The sequence below is a fragment of the Astyanax mexicanus genome, chromosome 7, assembly GCF_023375975.1.
Source record: "Astyanax mexicanus isolate ESR-SI-001 chromosome 7, AstMex3_surface, whole genome shotgun sequence".
Taxonomy (NCBI): domain Eukaryota; kingdom Metazoa; phylum Chordata; class Actinopteri; order Characiformes; family Acestrorhamphidae; genus Astyanax; species Astyanax mexicanus.
In genome coordinates, this window is record NC_064414.1 from 28,320,966 (window position 1) to 28,337,425 (window position 16,460).

The 16,460-nt window shown below is 37.5% G+C and overlaps 1 protein-coding gene and 1 pseudogene across 1 annotated transcript; both read right to left on the minus strand.

Annotated features, from left to right (window-relative positions):
- Positions 1–413: 413 nt before the first annotated feature.
- Positions 414–4,869, minus strand: LOC103039990 (toll-like receptor 4; annotated as a pseudogene).
- A 4,003-nt stretch (positions 4,870–8,872) lies between these two features.
- Positions 8,873–14,880, minus strand: si:ch211-198a12.6 (C2H2-type zinc finger protein). The gene is made up of 2 exons (XM_007240262.4): positions 14,645–14,880; positions 8,873–12,485 (listed from the first exon to the last, which is right to left on the minus strand). The coding sequence occupies exon 2, from the start codon at positions 12,347–12,349 to the stop codon at positions 10,772–10,774; it is 1,578 nt and encodes a 525-aa protein (XP_007240324.1). The 5' UTR covers positions 12,350–12,485; positions 14,645–14,880; the 3' UTR covers positions 8,873–10,771.
- Positions 14,881–16,460: the final 1,580 nt, after the last annotated feature.

Here is a 16,460-nt window from a genome sequence, read left to right on the forward strand (position 1 = left end):
TTTTACAGTCCCTGGTCTGATTAGGTTTTTAAGTGTAGCAGAAGCCTGAAAGATGTAGAAATTTTCCAAACAGGAAATATATAATGAACGCTGATATAGTGAAATATATAATGAAAGCAGTTAAGACCCCTTAAGAGGTAAACAGTTTATTATACTTTATTGATTGTTTTAAGAAATCTTACATTAAATTAAAATATACATTTCAAAACAATATCCAAGTGCACAACATATTAAAAAGATTGTTTACAACACATCAATTGTTCCATTTGTCTCATTTTTGCTGATAAATGTCCATAGTTCAACCAAATAATCAACCAAAAGGTTTCGCTTTGAGGCTTTAAAAATGCTGTATTTTATTACTTTTAAATCAAAAGTGATTTTTATGTTGTCGTTTATTTGATGTAATTTGTTCCCTACTTCTTGTGACCTGTAACAATTAAAAATGTGTATATAATTTATATAATTTTATTCGAATCAAAAACCCACTTTATTTGATGTGTTTTATATTTTTTCCAAAAATCAGAAAACTTTAATTTATAATTTATAATAAGATATTGTATCTAATTACGCCTTTTTTTCCCGCGACGGAGGCCGACGACTGCCGGGCAGCGCGGACGCATTTTCTCCGCGCTGGTGCGCCGCGACCGGCCCGCGAGCTGCTTTCCCTGGGCCGTGGACGGTCCTCAGTTTCGATTATATTTTTATAAACCGTCCGCGGGCCGGCTTGTCACCTTTGCCCCCTGACACCTGCCAATCCGGCGGTCGTCGGCCTCCCTCGCGGGAAAAAAGGCATAATTAGATACAGTATTAGAAATTAATGTTCTCTGATTTTGGGAACAAACATAAAGTACGTCAAATAAACTGGGTTTTTGATTCGAATAAAAATATACATTAAATGAAATAAATTATGGTGAAATAGTTATATAAAATGGTTTAAATGGTGTAGAGTCAGAACAAAGAATTGAAAATATTTTTAATAAAGCAATATCTGAAAACATGAGAGATGTAATATGGTTAATCGCAAACCAAAGACTTGCAGTAAGAGACAATATAAAATGGAATTATAAAATATACAGTCCGACATGTCCTATACCAAACTGTACCCAAATAGAATCCTTAGATCACAAGAAGTATGAAACAAATTGTAGCAAATAAACGACAAAATAAAAAATACTTATGAGTTTAAAGTAATAAAATACAGCATTTTTTAAAGACAGCCTCACCTTATCTCAAAGCGAAACTCTTTGGTTGATAATTAGCATTATTTGCATTATATATAGTGTGTATGAGTATAAAGTATTATATTAAATGTGTTATATATTGTCTATGATTTTAATCAGAACAAAATTTTGCTCTTTTCAACCAAATCTTTTGGTTTTCATCAGTAGTGGATGCTAAAGATGAAAACATAACCTACACTGGTAAGGGTTAACAAGCTTGGTATTGCTGGTCATGCTCTTTCACTAGTGTAACAAGATTGGTCATAGTGGTTGTCTGGTCCGGTTGATCATGCTTGTAAACCAGCTAAACCATCAACCTCAAATTAAAAGATAATCTATGCTATTCAGAGCTGAACAGTCAACTTAACCAGCTTGACCCATTTGCTGGCCAATTACTACATTAGAGTAGTGTGTTTTCTTCTGCATGTCTTGAACTTGATCCTGATGCTTAACTTTGTAAGTAAAACATCCTAGAAACATCAGACTATGGAAACAAACAATCTTTTCTCTGTGTATTGTGTGTGAACTTACTTTCAGTTAACCAAAGAACTTTTTGATGAGTTTCCTGGTTAAATCAGAAAAAAAGCTGCAGTGAGGGTAAACATTTTTCCAATTGATCCTCCCAAACAGCTGGAGATTCTTATAATTTTATCTGTAGTATTATAACTCTTTTTACTGTTTTTATTTTATCTCTCTTTGTGGAATCAAAGCTGGCTGCTTTTTTTTGTTTTTTGTTTTTTTTTACACTTTTCTTGTATGACTTATTGTTGCCAGTGCATTAATATAGCTGTGCAATTACTATTATAATTTTGATATTGGGTGTGTCCCAGCTGCTTACTTATTTGTTTATTTACATTTATTTAACACATCAGTGTATTGTTAAGTAAAATGTGATTTATTAATTCACTTTCAGAACTTAAGAACTTAAATTATTAAGAGCTATTGTAATCTGAAAACAGATATTTTTTACAGTGTAGGCTTAAAAAATAAAGCTGTGTAAAGTGTAAAACTAACAAAAAATGAATCTTAAGTATTATTTAAATAACTAACACAAAAACATATTTTTTATATTAAGTTACACAATATGTTTTTACAGACAAATTTAAGAAACTAAGAAACATTGAGAAATGTAAACAGAAAAAGTAAAACACAAACAAGACAAAACTTTTTTTATGTTATAACAGCTTTTCTGAGACGAATCCAGAATCTTGTGTTATTTATGGGATTTGAGCTCCACTTCAGGTAAGTGTTCTTTTTCAGGTGTTTGTGAAGCCCAAACACTTTCTTTGTCTTCTCTTCTTCAACATCTTCCAAAATTATGATGATGATGTTGGGATTGCCTTGTGTCACTAGCCAGGACTGGGCCACTTCAAACTCAAATCTACACCAAGAGCTGTCAGTGAAGTGTTTAGATACGACCACTATAATTTTACGACTGCCCATAATGCCCTCGTCTATAATGTTGGAGGTGATGGCCTTGCCTGCTTCAAAGTCTCGCACATGGAGGCAAAGATGTATGGGTGGAATTCCATTTTCCAAGTTTTCCACCAGTTCATCCATTACCCAGCATTCATCTTTACTGGAATAAATCACGAACGCGTCATAGGACCATTCTTGTTGTCTGGAGGTTCTATAACCTTTAAGGAGAATATATCCATAACGCAGGTAAAACTGGAACCTGTAGGCCAAGAAAGAAGCAAGAACCAGAAGAACCACAGCACATATAGACGTAACAATAGTAGGTCTTCTGATGTGTATGCAGCTTTCAACGTCAAAGTCAATAGTTTTATGCCTTGATCCCAGTGATTGTGATTTACATAAAATGTTATTTTTTTGGGGGAAGATTTGCTGATGGCTAGTGATCCATAATATAAAATTAATTTGAGAACAGGAACAATCGATAGGATTAAAGGACAAATCAAGAACAGTGAGATTTTTTGGTAGATTTTGTAGGATATTAAGAGGGATGCTAGCAATAATATTTGTGTGAACTTCTAATAATCTCAAGTCTTTTAAATTTGGATGGGTTACAAAATCCAAAACCATCAATCTGTTCTGATTAAGCAATAACTGCTGCAATCTTGGAAGATCTTTAAATGTTCTCCAGGCTATGCTGTCAATTTCACAGTTTGAGATGTCTATGTATTCCACTGATGTGAGATTTTCAAATAAGTAACTCAGCGCATTTCCTTGAAAATGGTTGCCTGCCATTTTTAGTACTTTTAACCTGCTCAAACTGCCAAAGCTCATAGTGCTTCTAAACATAAACCCTATATATGAAATATCCAGATATCTTACATTCCAGAGCTTTTTATAAAGTTTAAAATTGGCAGCTAATCCTCCCAAAGTTGTTTGGTGAAAGTCCAGAACTTCTAATGTAGAAAGTCCAGAAAATGGGTTTTTGCTCAGATACATATTTCTATTGTTACTCAGGTTAAGGCTGCGAATATTCGGCATCCTCTTGAAGTAGTTTTCACAGCAGTTACGAATGTCTACTCCGTTTTGACTTAGATCTATATGCTGGAGCCTGGGCATGTCACTGATTCTTACAATAAGTATATTTGGAGTCTGAATTGCCACTAAGGTTTCTAATGTTTCTAGATGGGAAAGTTCCAGTGATACAGGTATGGAATTGGCAACAATGCGGAGTTCTTTAACTCGCTGAAATGGAACATTTTCTATTGCTCTGACATTTCCTCTTTCAATAGAGATTTTTGTTGCATTGACAATACACTGTAATTCAGACGCTGACCAACCAGCACAGAGAGAATCTATTTCTTCAAAATTAATCAGGCAGAGGCCGTTAAGATCACCATCAGATGTTTTTGACCTGTAATCCAGTCTGTAGTTTCCAATTACAAGTTTGCCAACATTAAGACCGCTGAGGGCTTTTAGACCATCCCTTTGTGCATCAAGTGAAGCAAAGGCGTTGCGAATGTTAAGCTCTCTGAGGTACATGTTTTGAAACGCTCCTGGTTCTATGTGTAATATCGGGTTCCTTGAGAGAATCAATGTGAGATTTCCTCTCATCTGCTGAAGAATATTTGTGTCATTTACTTTTAAGATAGAAATGTTATTAGCATGCAGATCCAGTAAGTTAAAGTCTTCAAAGTGTATCATGAACGGTGGAAGAGCCATGGACTGAATGTTGTTAGTTCCAATGTTTAGTTCTTGAAGCTTGGTGAGATTGTTAAATCGGACATTTAAAGAGTACAGGCCAGAGTCCATCAAAACTAATCTGTGTAATTTATGTAGCACATTAAGGCTATCAGGTCCGAAATATGAGACAGGGTTTCCAGTGAGAATTAGAGTAATGAGGTTCTTCATATTGAGGAAAGCATCATCAGCAATATGATGAATATGACATCTGAAAAGCCAAGCGTACATAAAGACTTTAACATAAAAATCAATTTAATGTAGGGAGAAAAAATGCTTATCAGTGATCAAACACCTCATAAACAAACCTCACTTACCTTGTAAGATCAAGATGTTGCAGATCATTCAGCTGAGGGAATACAGACCTCTTCAAAGTGGGCAAAAAATTAAAACTGAAGTCCAGAATCTTCACAGAGGAAGGTAAACTGGTAGGTATGTAGGTGAGATTCCGTCCCTCACATGAATATTGTCCATGCTTTTTAATCTGCTTTAATCAAAATTGTAAAAGTATCACTGAGTGTTTGTCTAATTATTAACTAGCTCTTGTGTATTAAATATAGATAAAATGTCATAAAATGTTTTCAAAAGCATCCTTCAAATCCTTTGGCATGATTACTTCAGCTAAAGCTACATATTATATGTAAAGTATTAAGCTAATTATTTTTTCTTATCAAGCATGTCATGTCATTACCTGGTTTTAGAAGTATATAAGTTATAATATTAAACATGTTTAAAACATACCTGGCACTCTTCTCCAATTCCAATGTGTACTAGAATGAAAACTGTGTAGATTAATATGTGTCTGTTCTTGCAAAAAGTAGTCATATTACAGGAGCAAGATCTCAACTGTAATGTCTGTGTGTGTGTGAAGTTAACCCGGTGAATAACTCCTGTTGTGCTGCATTGCGTGAAAAAAAAGGAACTGATTAAATAAGAATTAACGGATGGCACGTGCGAAATGAGATAATACTACCAACCAGCATTTATTGATTTGAAACTTTCAGTTTCATTTTCACTGCACACTCTACCAAGTATTTCATCTGTTCAACTGTCAGTGTGCCCTATTCACTATATCGTGCACTACATTTAGGGAACCTGATATGGAATATCCATAGTTCAGTGTAATTTCTGGTTTGAGGTTTCACATGCAGCTTCTGTAAAAAAAAAAGACGGGCGTCTCACGTCATCATGACAAATTCAGTTCTTTATATGGTTTTTGGCATGTGTGGAATCGTGAAAAGTCAGAATAGACATTATCAGACAAGCATCCATGGAAACCCACTGTTTGTCTGAACTCAAATTATTTATACCTTTTTATGTAAAAAAAAAAAAAAAAAGGGTTGCGTTAGGTGAACATTTGTGGGCACATACACATTCAAACAGAGATCTTATATTCAAATTAACTTATAATACCTTAGTTTAGTCTTTTGCCATTGGCAGCTTCTATTCCATTGGCTTCTGGCACAATCTATTTGCATACTGGTTGTGTCCCTCATTTTCTGACACTCACCATCAGTGTGTAGTTATTCCCCCCAGGCTAGCTTAGGTAAACTTGTACATCATACATTATGAATAACTGCTTGGCCTCTTATGTTGTAGGCTGTAAGAATCCATATAATTTTCTGAGCTGCAGTAACTCTGTGTTGGCTGTGTGCTGTATATAGTTTACTCTATAGTAAAACTATTTTCTATTAATATAAAAAAATATTTGAATGAAATCAAAGATAAGATTAAATATAAATCTACAATTGTGATTTACCTGACCATTATATTGAAAGTAGAATTATTATGCAAAGCAATTGTCTGTACTTAAAAATGTTGTTACATGAACTTAAAATTTCTTTGGTAATTGGTTAGAACAAAAGTTTCGCGTTTAGTGAACTCATTGGGTTTTACAGTGTAGAGATTCTTGAGTGCAAAGAACATATTAAGAGTCTAAAGAATTTATGTAACATGATGTAAAAGTTTAGTTTTATAATATTTGTACTTCCTTTTCTCTTTGAAACTTGTGTGCAGTGTTATGTGTGCACAAGTATAACATACAACAGCGCTTTACTGTAATTTTTCTGTACACTTAAACATGTCCTATGATTACAATCAGTTGAACTCCTCTCATTTAGCGTGTTTGGGCTAAGAAAAACCCATCAAATTGTTTGTGACATTTCTGATTTTTAAATAATTATTCTATTTATATTATCTATTCAGTGTTAATTACATGAGCTGTCTGAGAATGACTGTTGGAATATTTTGTGGCTGTCGAAACATTAAGAATTTAAATAACTGTGGATGTAATAAGAGTCTGTATATATATGTCAACATCCAACTACTGTTAAAACAGTATGTTTGTTTTGCATTTTCAGGCAACTGTAACCAGCCCACTGTTTTGCTTTTAAAAAATCCTCTGAAGTTTTATATAGCCCATAATATACGGGTCCAGGGAACCTTGGAATCAAAACATCCTGGAAACGTCAGACTGTGGAAATTACTTTTGCGCACAACTTTCAGCTGACCATAGACAACTTCTCCATGTTTTAGTGCATTGTTTTGGGAGGTTGGCATTTTTTCTAGTTAAATTTCCCAAAGACGTCAGCATGTAGATACGTATATTTTTTGCCGTTTTTCAAATTTGATTCCTGGAAAATGTTTTTCAAATTTACTCATTGTAGAACCAAAACACACTGTTCCTTTTATACTTGTTTATTAGGTTCTGCTGTGAGAATACTTATAAAAATAGGGTGTGTCCTAATGGAGTAAAAGGTTTCCGTAAAACCAATCAGAACTGGTCATTTTTGTTTATTCGTTTGTTAAAAAAAAAAAAAAAAAAAAAATATATATATATATATATATATATATATATATATATATATATATATATATATATATATATATATATATATATATATATACTGGTTGACAACCGCGTTCCCATGGCAACATTATGATTTCCGTGTTATTTATTTGTTATTCGGTGACTTTGCGCAGAAGTTAGTTATTACTCGTTACGACATAATATACGGATTAGTGGTGCAGCTGGACTTAGTACACTAAGTAATTAGTGTAACTAAGGACTTTAATAGGGAGACAAACTTAATAAGGAAATTACGAAAAATGTGCGCAGAGCCGAATTATGGAGAGCTTGCCCGCTCATCATCTCCCTCCTAATATCACATAATTACTACACACCACTAGAGGGAGTCCAAAATGAACGAATGTAAATGGAGCTAAACTCAAATAAAAAAAATAGTTATTAATCACTTACGAGGGTTTAACTACATAGCAAATAGAACTTAACTGTATGTTTCGGTTTTGTACAGTTCTTTGGTTTTAGGCAGTAAAGGAACTAGCATCACTGCTACTTTGCAGTGACTGGTTGGTGAGCTGATGCTGGAGTTAACACCCAGAGCACTGGACTTAAAATGCTTATTAACTGGAGCTTAACCCAAAAGGAGGCCATGTCTCACAGACCCCTTATAAGATGTTGAAAATTCATTGCAGCACTTTGTCCGTCCTTCACTTACCCATAAAGCCCCCAGAGGCATATACTGAAAATCCTGAGAGCATCACAGGACAGTGCATAAATGTGTTAAATTAATTATTTCGACCTTATTTGAAAAATGTAGTGCTGGGTCAGTGCTAGAGAAACTAGCTCATTTTAAGTGTTTTTTTAATACATGTCCATTTTAATAATACTTAACAATAAAATATTTGCATTCCAAGTCACTAGTTCAGCAATGATTAATAAAACAAAATACTAATATTTTCAGTCATGTGCCCACAATAAAAAAAAGACTGATGAACTGCTCATTGAATTTATCTGATTCAATTTTTAATTTGGCATCAATATCCAGAAAGGAGGCTGCGCCTTTATGGGTTAAAAGCTTTTACATTTTGTCTACAGGGCTGAAACATCTGTTGTGAAAATTCAAAATGGTTTCAGTAGGAGAATTATAATTTATTAAACAATTATTAAACTTAAACTCCATATGAACCTCCATTCATTTTGGACTCTGGCCCTCTTGTGGTCAAACAATCCCAAAGAAAATCGCAAGATGATTGCTGGAGTAACTGCTTCAGTCCTTCAGGAGTCAGGATGAACATAATCCTGTAGAGAGGACAGAAATCCAACAGCGCACCCCAGAGTTGATATCTAGTGCAGACCTAACATAACAAGCCTACATAAATTCTTAAAAACCTAAATACACACCCGGGCCTAAATATATCCAAGCCTACACTGGTAACTGATTATTATGTGTTACATGGTGATATACAGTTGAAACCTTTTAAATCGTGTTTCAATGTGTTACCTCTGATCTCATTTGAGAAAAGCATATTTTTTGTGTAGAACATGAGGGTACCACTAAAATAACTTTCCAGTTTTTAACTTTGTTAAATATTACTGATAAGGTATCAAGAGTTCTTCTACCAACACCCCATAATTAAGTAACATTTCTCACAAAAATCTTCATTCTCTCGTCATATCAACCAAGACACAGGTCAACAGATAGTCAAGAACCTTTATTTATCCATGTGTGCCACTCATAGATGGGGAAGAGACATGGAACAAGATCTGACCATTTAAAAGAGGGAGATCAAAATATGAAATCAATGGCATTGTAACTTCTCATTTTAACCTCTAGTTACTCTACAATGAGGCCAGCTGACAGGGAAATTAAAAGACAGCAGTAACAGTGTAAACAGATATTCATATACATAGAAGCAAAACAAATTACCCAAAGTCAAAGTAAAATATGTTGGTTAGTATGTAAAGGAACAAAGGGAGGAAGAGCCAAAAAATCTTTTTTTTTTTCTATTACAGCTCAACATACATTTCTACACAGCATGCAATAAGGCACCTATCTAACACAATGAATAAGCCTATGCTATGAGTTGAAGCACAATTGTTATTCAAATGGAAAAAAAGCAAAAGGTCAATATAACATTCACTCCCATAAAAACAGTATTCCTTTCATTTCCCTTTCAGATTACCCAAACCATATTAAAAAAATACATCAGTTTGTAAAAGATTTTTTTTCCATACACAGAACTGCAAGTAGAAAGCGCATAATTATGGAATTTTGAAAAAACTGAATCAGAGCAAGCTATATTTTTTTTTATTTGTAATGATAAGTATACACAATCTATTACACTAAATTTTGATAATTTGCTGCATGTGTCCAGAATATAAGTTAACTACAGGATATATATATATATATATTTATGGATGACTGAATAGTTCTACAGCAATGGCAAGGAATACGTTTGTACGCAAGTATGCACAATTTACCCATTAGAAACAAATGACTGAGTACCAAAGAAAACCAGTAAAGCAACATTTGAAAGGGACCGCTAGCTTGAATTAGACAAAATTTGCAGTTTACAGTGATTCTTAATCTGCCAAATCAAGGTGTGATCATATCAGTTCACAAGTCAAACAAAAATGGTTAGGGAGGACTAGAAAAAAAAACTGTTCATTTAACAGTCTTTGCAGGCCTACAAAGCTCCTTGCCGCTCATTTTACAACCAAGCTGGATAATGCATCACATCAAAGTGAACAACAGGTAAGGGCGTGGCCACAAGCACATCACTGAGGGTATGTGACAAATAACTTGCTCCCCTTGGATTCATTCTCTTACACACCCAGTCTATGTGACTTTGCTGAACGTTGGAACAGATTTTACCAATTCTGCACTCTGCTTCTTTGGAGCTAGAGAAACCCTCTCAAGCACCATTCATCCCCTCTTCATTATCTCTTAGATGGTTAAGACTGACTGAATCATCAGAACATCAGAAACAAAGGGGAAAAACAAAATAGGGTGGGAGCGCAATACATAGAACTGCACACTAATCACCTATACACATGTATATATATAAAAAACAAAAAAACAATTATTTACAAATGATATCAGCTTCTGAACAGCCCATTAAGATGGGATGGGTAAAGATACAAGGACAGGGGAGTGACTAGTTAAGTCAAAATCTGCTTTACTTGGTCACCAATTATGCCTAAATCCCAAACCAGGCTTGAGCTAAGGTACATCCTAGGAGCATAACTGGCCCAAGTCACTAAGCATGAAATCGCTACGTTTGTCTACATTATCTTACAGGAGTCAAATTAAAAACAGCAAGCTCTATATGCACATTAGGCAGATCAGTATTAGCTCAACGCCAGTCTCGCCACTTATTGAAATTCATCGCTCTTAAAAGGTGAAGGTAAAGTACTTAGCCAAAAGCTTACTTTCAAGAGCATCGAGATCCTCCTAAAAGCTCACAATAAAGTTGAGATTTTCCTTACATCATATTCTCTGTGGACAAACTAACAAAAAAGATGTTTAAGGTTGGCTTGAAACCAAGTTGAGAGAGATTGCAAAAATTCTTTCAAAACCTTAGTGGCAAGCTCACTGATCAATATGACTTCTATGATGCCTAGACAAGGAGGAAGAATGATTGAAACCCTTTCCACACTGCGAACATCGGTACGGCTTCTCACTCTGCAGAATTCTCTGCTTCAAGATGGTAGTATGCGGGAATCCCTTTCCTGATGGAATAGCACTATAGGAGGACTTCTCATCCAAATGAACACGCTGGTGCCTTGCAAGAGAGGAGGAATGATTAAACCTCTTGCCACAGTGACCACAGGTGTACGTTTTCCCGTCAGAATGAGTTCTCTGGTGCCTAGATAGCGATGATGAGTGATTGAAGCTCTTCTCACAGTGGTTGCAGCTGTATGGCTTTTCACCAGTGGGCAGACTACTCTTCATAGGGGTATCAAAGGGGAATTCCTTGTCAGGCTGGGGATACATCTTAGCTTCTAGATGAACCTTGTGATGCCTTGACAGGGAAGAAGAGTGGTTAAAACCTTTGTCACACTGACTGCATCGGTAGGGCTTGCCACCCTGGTGGACCAGCTGGTGCTTCTTCAGGTGGCGTTTCCTCACAAAGCTTTTCCTGCACTGATTACATTTGTAGGGTTTCTCACCAGAATGAATTCGCTGATGTTCTCTCAGAGTGGCTGCAGCTGCAAAACATTTGCCACACTGTGCACATCGATGTGGCTTGTCACCAGCATGGGTCTTCTGGTGCTGTTTCAAATTAGAAGAAGTAGCAAAGCCTTTACCGCACTGGGGACAGTTAAAAGGCTTTTCGCGAGCATGCAGCTCCTGATGTTTCTTTAGATGGCGTCTGCGAACAAAGCTCTTCCTGCACTGGGTGCACTTGTAGGGTTTGTCATCAGAATGCATTTTCATATGCTCTCTGAGTGTGATAGCTGCAGCAAAGCTCTTACCACATTCAGAACATCTGTGTGGCTTTTCTGGGGAGTGCATCATCTGGTGGGGTTTCAGGTTGAATGCATCAATGACTCCTTTGCCAACCAAATCCACACCAGTGGGGACATAGCTCTTCTCCTTCATATGAATCTTCATATGCCCTCTCAGACTAGCTTCAACAGCAAAGCTCTCGCCACAGTGCACACAAATGTACGGCTGCGTGCCTTTATGAATTTCAAAGTGTTGGTGCAGGTCAGTCATGCTGCCGAATATCTCGCCGCACTCGTTGCACTGCAGACCATGGGCTTCGTGAATTATGACACCATTCTCTGATTCCACCGTTAGCTCTCCTGCATGGTCCGACTCAACCTTTACCACATGCTCAGCAGCTCCACCCATCTCTGCTTTCAACAGGACTTCACCAAGCAAGGCCTCATTGCCTTTTATGTCAGCACTCGTGAAGTAATGCGGCTCATGATGCCCCTCAGATTTTGTGTAGTCATGGTCCGTCTCCGTTACTGCATCCACACAGGTCACAGCCCCCAGGTCTCCATGAATGGCCTCTAGGTCAAGCCTCTTGTCCTCTTGGGTCATGATTTCAGTCTCTGCCGCATAGTGCAAGTCCCCAACTTGCGTGTGCGCTATGACACACTCAGACCCCAGTGTGTCGAGGCCTGGCGTGTCACACTCAGTCTCTGACTCAGCCATCAGGACGCACTCCAGCCTGACGACTTCCGTTTTTAAGCTTGGGTGAAGCTTAGCGTTGCTCTAGGAGCACCGCTAACAATCTCAGAAGAAAAAAGTAAGACCTTTCCAAGTCAATCTGAGCCAGGAGGTATCCTCCCTGTTAAAGACAAGACAACACAATAACAATAAATGCAGATGCATGCCTATGTGTAAATAAACAGCACTTCAGTAATCTCTTTTCCTAGATAAAAGAACATTAAATCTAAACAGACATAACAGTTATTGGTAAAGATGTACAATATAAGGAAAATATTGCAGTAGACTTTGTCAAACTGGGGATTTTCACCAGAACTCAATAATTCAACATGGTAATGCAAATAAAATGTCAGCCTCTGGAAAATGACAACATTGCATACTTTCAAAGATGCATATGGTACTAAATATTGCACATGCACATAATACAATTCAGAAGCAGCTAAAATGTGCAATCGGTTATTACATAAAATTTTATTTAGCTGCATCAACACATAATAAATGTTAAAGAATTTATTACATAAAATTTTATTTAGCTGCATCAACACATAATAATGTTAAAGAATTATCTGCAAAATCCTAGCTAGATGGCTAGGTTGGGCATCAGGCTAACATAAAAACACAGGTGTTTTAGAGTGATCAAAATGATTCAAAAACATATCTTACTCAAACTTTTATATTTACAAGACTAACAAACTGATTACTGACACAAATAGCAAAGTACAGAACAATTACAAAAAGTAAAACTGCCAAAACAAACTCAAGTCTGTGCCTAATTACTGCTAACAGACAAGGCTACCTGGCTATTACCATTAAGCTAGTTAGCAATTTACTGTTTTGCTAAATTCTGGCTAGTGTTAGCTTGCCAGTGGACAGTTAATACCGCAGCTAACTAGCTAGCTAACAGTGCTGGCTAGGTGTACCTGTGAGACCAACGTTTAGCTAACCTACACACCTATGAAAAATATTAAAATCAGATTTTAAATCAGATGATGTATATGAATCTTATTATTAATAGCATCAATGCCTTTTTAAGTTTAACTTTAAATTTGAAAGTTGTAAATTTTATCTGTAACTGTTGACTGACTGGACACACTGGGATGTCTTTGTTGGCTAGCTCGCTAAGTTAGCTAGAGCTAGCTGGCTAAATAGCTCGCTAGTTAGCTTCATGAAGCATGCAATATCAGCTAACTAGCTGGCTAACTAGCTATAGCAATTTGGCTACGTCTTAACTGTTGATTGCGTTTCATGTATTTACTCATTTTAGTGTTTAATATGTTTAGCTAGGTTTTGTTTTATAGTTTGATGTTTCGCCTCCGTCCTGGGAGAAGACTCTGACTGTATCGGTTCTCAGAATTACAGCGCTGCTTTTAGCGGGGGGCATCTTGTGCGAATGAGGTTGGAAGAGCTAACTAGCTCTAAAATGGCCGCCGCTAGCTTCCGCCCTTCACACAGAGGCATGTAGCCACGCAGTTGGGCCCCGATACGGAGCTCCGCCGTGGGCAAATTAAAACCATGGTCAAAGAACAACCGAAAATCGTGTTATATTGAAGAGAGGCACCTGTACTGACTGTAAAAAGTAGTTGTTCTTGGTAAAATTGGGTGGATATCAAATGCTACTTAAAAAGAGATGGCTACCAAAATGGCTAACCGTAGCAGAAAGCGCCTCGCAAAAAGCCCGGGAAAGGCGTCCCCCATCTTACATAACCACACAGCCGCGCGGGGCTTTGTATCGACATAATACCGGTTGGAAAAAAAAAAAACAACACACTGATAACAGCCGACAACTGCTGAAACTCACAATCTGGTCCTCTAGAAGTGCGTCGGTACCAGCGCGGATAAATAGCGCTAGTTAGCTAACGACGACATTTCGTAGCATCGTTCTTTAGCTGGGGCGAACCAACATGGCCTACCGTCCTGCTAAAGGGAAGCTCGCTAAGCTAGCGCAGTACCAGCTACCCACCGCCATTGCTACCTACCCAAGAGCTTAGTGACGTGCTCGGTTTTCCTCCTGGCTCGACCCAAACCACGATCAAACACGGATTTTAACGATATAAGAAGCGCAAGAAGTCACGGAGCTTTAACTCCTCAACACTGGCTTAACTGTAAATAAAACGAAATGCAGCAAAATAACCTAAATGCCACCGTAGCACAAAGCTAGTTAGCCCCCTAACGTTAGCCAGACTGCAACGTTTAATCTGAAACCATGGATTACAGCTAGCAGCTACCAGATAATCCGCAGCTATACCCGCTCTAGCGATCGCAACACAAAAGGAACTGTACCGATCTCTCCGATCTGTGGAAGTCCTTCGGTCGCTCTTCAAAGTCCAAGATAAGAACCCCTCGGTCTGTCCGCAGGCTCCGCACCACCAGCGGCCTCTGGGTCTCTGCTCGCCTGCGTTTCGTCTGGTCTGCACAGCTCGGCTGCTGCGGTCTGCTCGCTCGCCCGCTCCCTCTCTCTCTCCCCCTCTCGGAGTGAGTGTGTGTGTGTGTGTGTGTGTAAGCGCTGGCGCCACGGAGCTTCTGGCGCCAAGTGAGTTTAAGCGCATGAGCCAACTGCACGAGCTCACACACGCCTGCCACCTAGAGCACCGGCGCTGTCCGCACTGTACTGTAAAAAACACAGCACAGTAAATCAAAACACAAACTACATATATAAAAAAAGATAAAAAAATGTATATTCAAATCCAGCTATAAAAAGTATAGCCGTGGGAGCCATATATATATATCTTTAAATGATATCTCGTTATTTTGAGATACTAAGTCAGTATTCTGAGATACTATCTCATTATTTTGAGAAACTAAGTCATTATTCTAAGATACTATTCCATTGTTTGTTTGTTTTTTTTTTTTAGATTTTGAGATACGGAGTCATTATTCTGAATGACTATTCCATTGTTTTTGGAATACTAATCTGTTGTTTTGAGATACTAAGTCATTACTTTAAGGTAAGTCGTTATTCGGAGCTACTATCTTATTATTTTAGTTTGATATTTAAGCATTGTGACACAGCCCACATTGTGCTATGACTGATTGTTAGTGGTGTACATAATAAATTATTGCTGTATACCTGTGCTTTTTATCAAATACAAATCAGCACGTGTACTTTCTAATCATCAATATGACCTAAATACATTTTAATGACCACTAAATCATCATGAAATGATCTAAATGATGACAGCTTTGACTCCTAGTGTGTAGGCTATCACTGTGTTCTAAAGGTCTGTGGTAAATTTAATGATTGTCATCCTTCCTGGTGGGTTTGGAAGACGATCCTCAGAGCTGTGACCCAATAGTTGCTACACGAGTCCCCTGATTATGCCTGATCTGGATTCCACGCCTCGCTGAATGTACACGCAGAACTGGCTAACATGCCATTCCACGTTAACAGTTAACCGGGTACAGTCAGGAAAAGCAGATTTTAAAGGGCGTTTCATTGAAGTGTTCTGACTCAGGGTCTTAGTTTAAACGCTGCTGGTGTAGCTGAGTGGACCGGCTGTATGAGTGTGAGCTGTCTCAGTCTGGTTAATGGCGGCTGTTGTTTTCCCGTCAGTAGCCGTTAGGGAGCAGCGTCTCCCCGCGCAGGTCGGAGACTCGGCGGACTGAGCAGCCCAGCACAGACAAAAGAGAGAGAGCGAGACAGGGATGATATCTGTAAGCAAATATCTGCAGCTTATACTGTTTCCCGGCTAAAACGCTTCACTGGAGTGAACAGTTTTATTACTAATATGTTTATTTTTCCTCTGACTGTTATTAGTATTTCTGCCTGGTAATAGTTCACCCTTAAACAGGTTTTAGAGTGCTATATTGTGGCGGGCTGGTGAAAATAATAGGTGGGCAAAATGGGCAAAAATAAAATTAAATATAAACCCTACTATAAACCCAACTCAGGACCAGATGGTCATCCAGAAAAAAATATATACCCTATGCTGGTCAAGAGCTAGTTAACGAGCTAGCCTTCCAGCACAAGGTATGTTTGCCTCTGGATGATCTAGCTGGGTTTTCTGGTAGGGAACATATGATCTAAATGTATACATAGTGTAATATAACAACTATAGTGTAATGTACACATGTAATCAGCTTCCCGTTTATCTTAGTA

What these genes read in the sequence shown, in the direction of transcription:
- si:ch211-198a12.6 (XM_007240262.4), bottom strand. Translation starts at nt 12,349, where the DNA reads ATGGCTGAGTCAGAGACTGAGTGTGACACGCCAGGCCTCGACACACTG.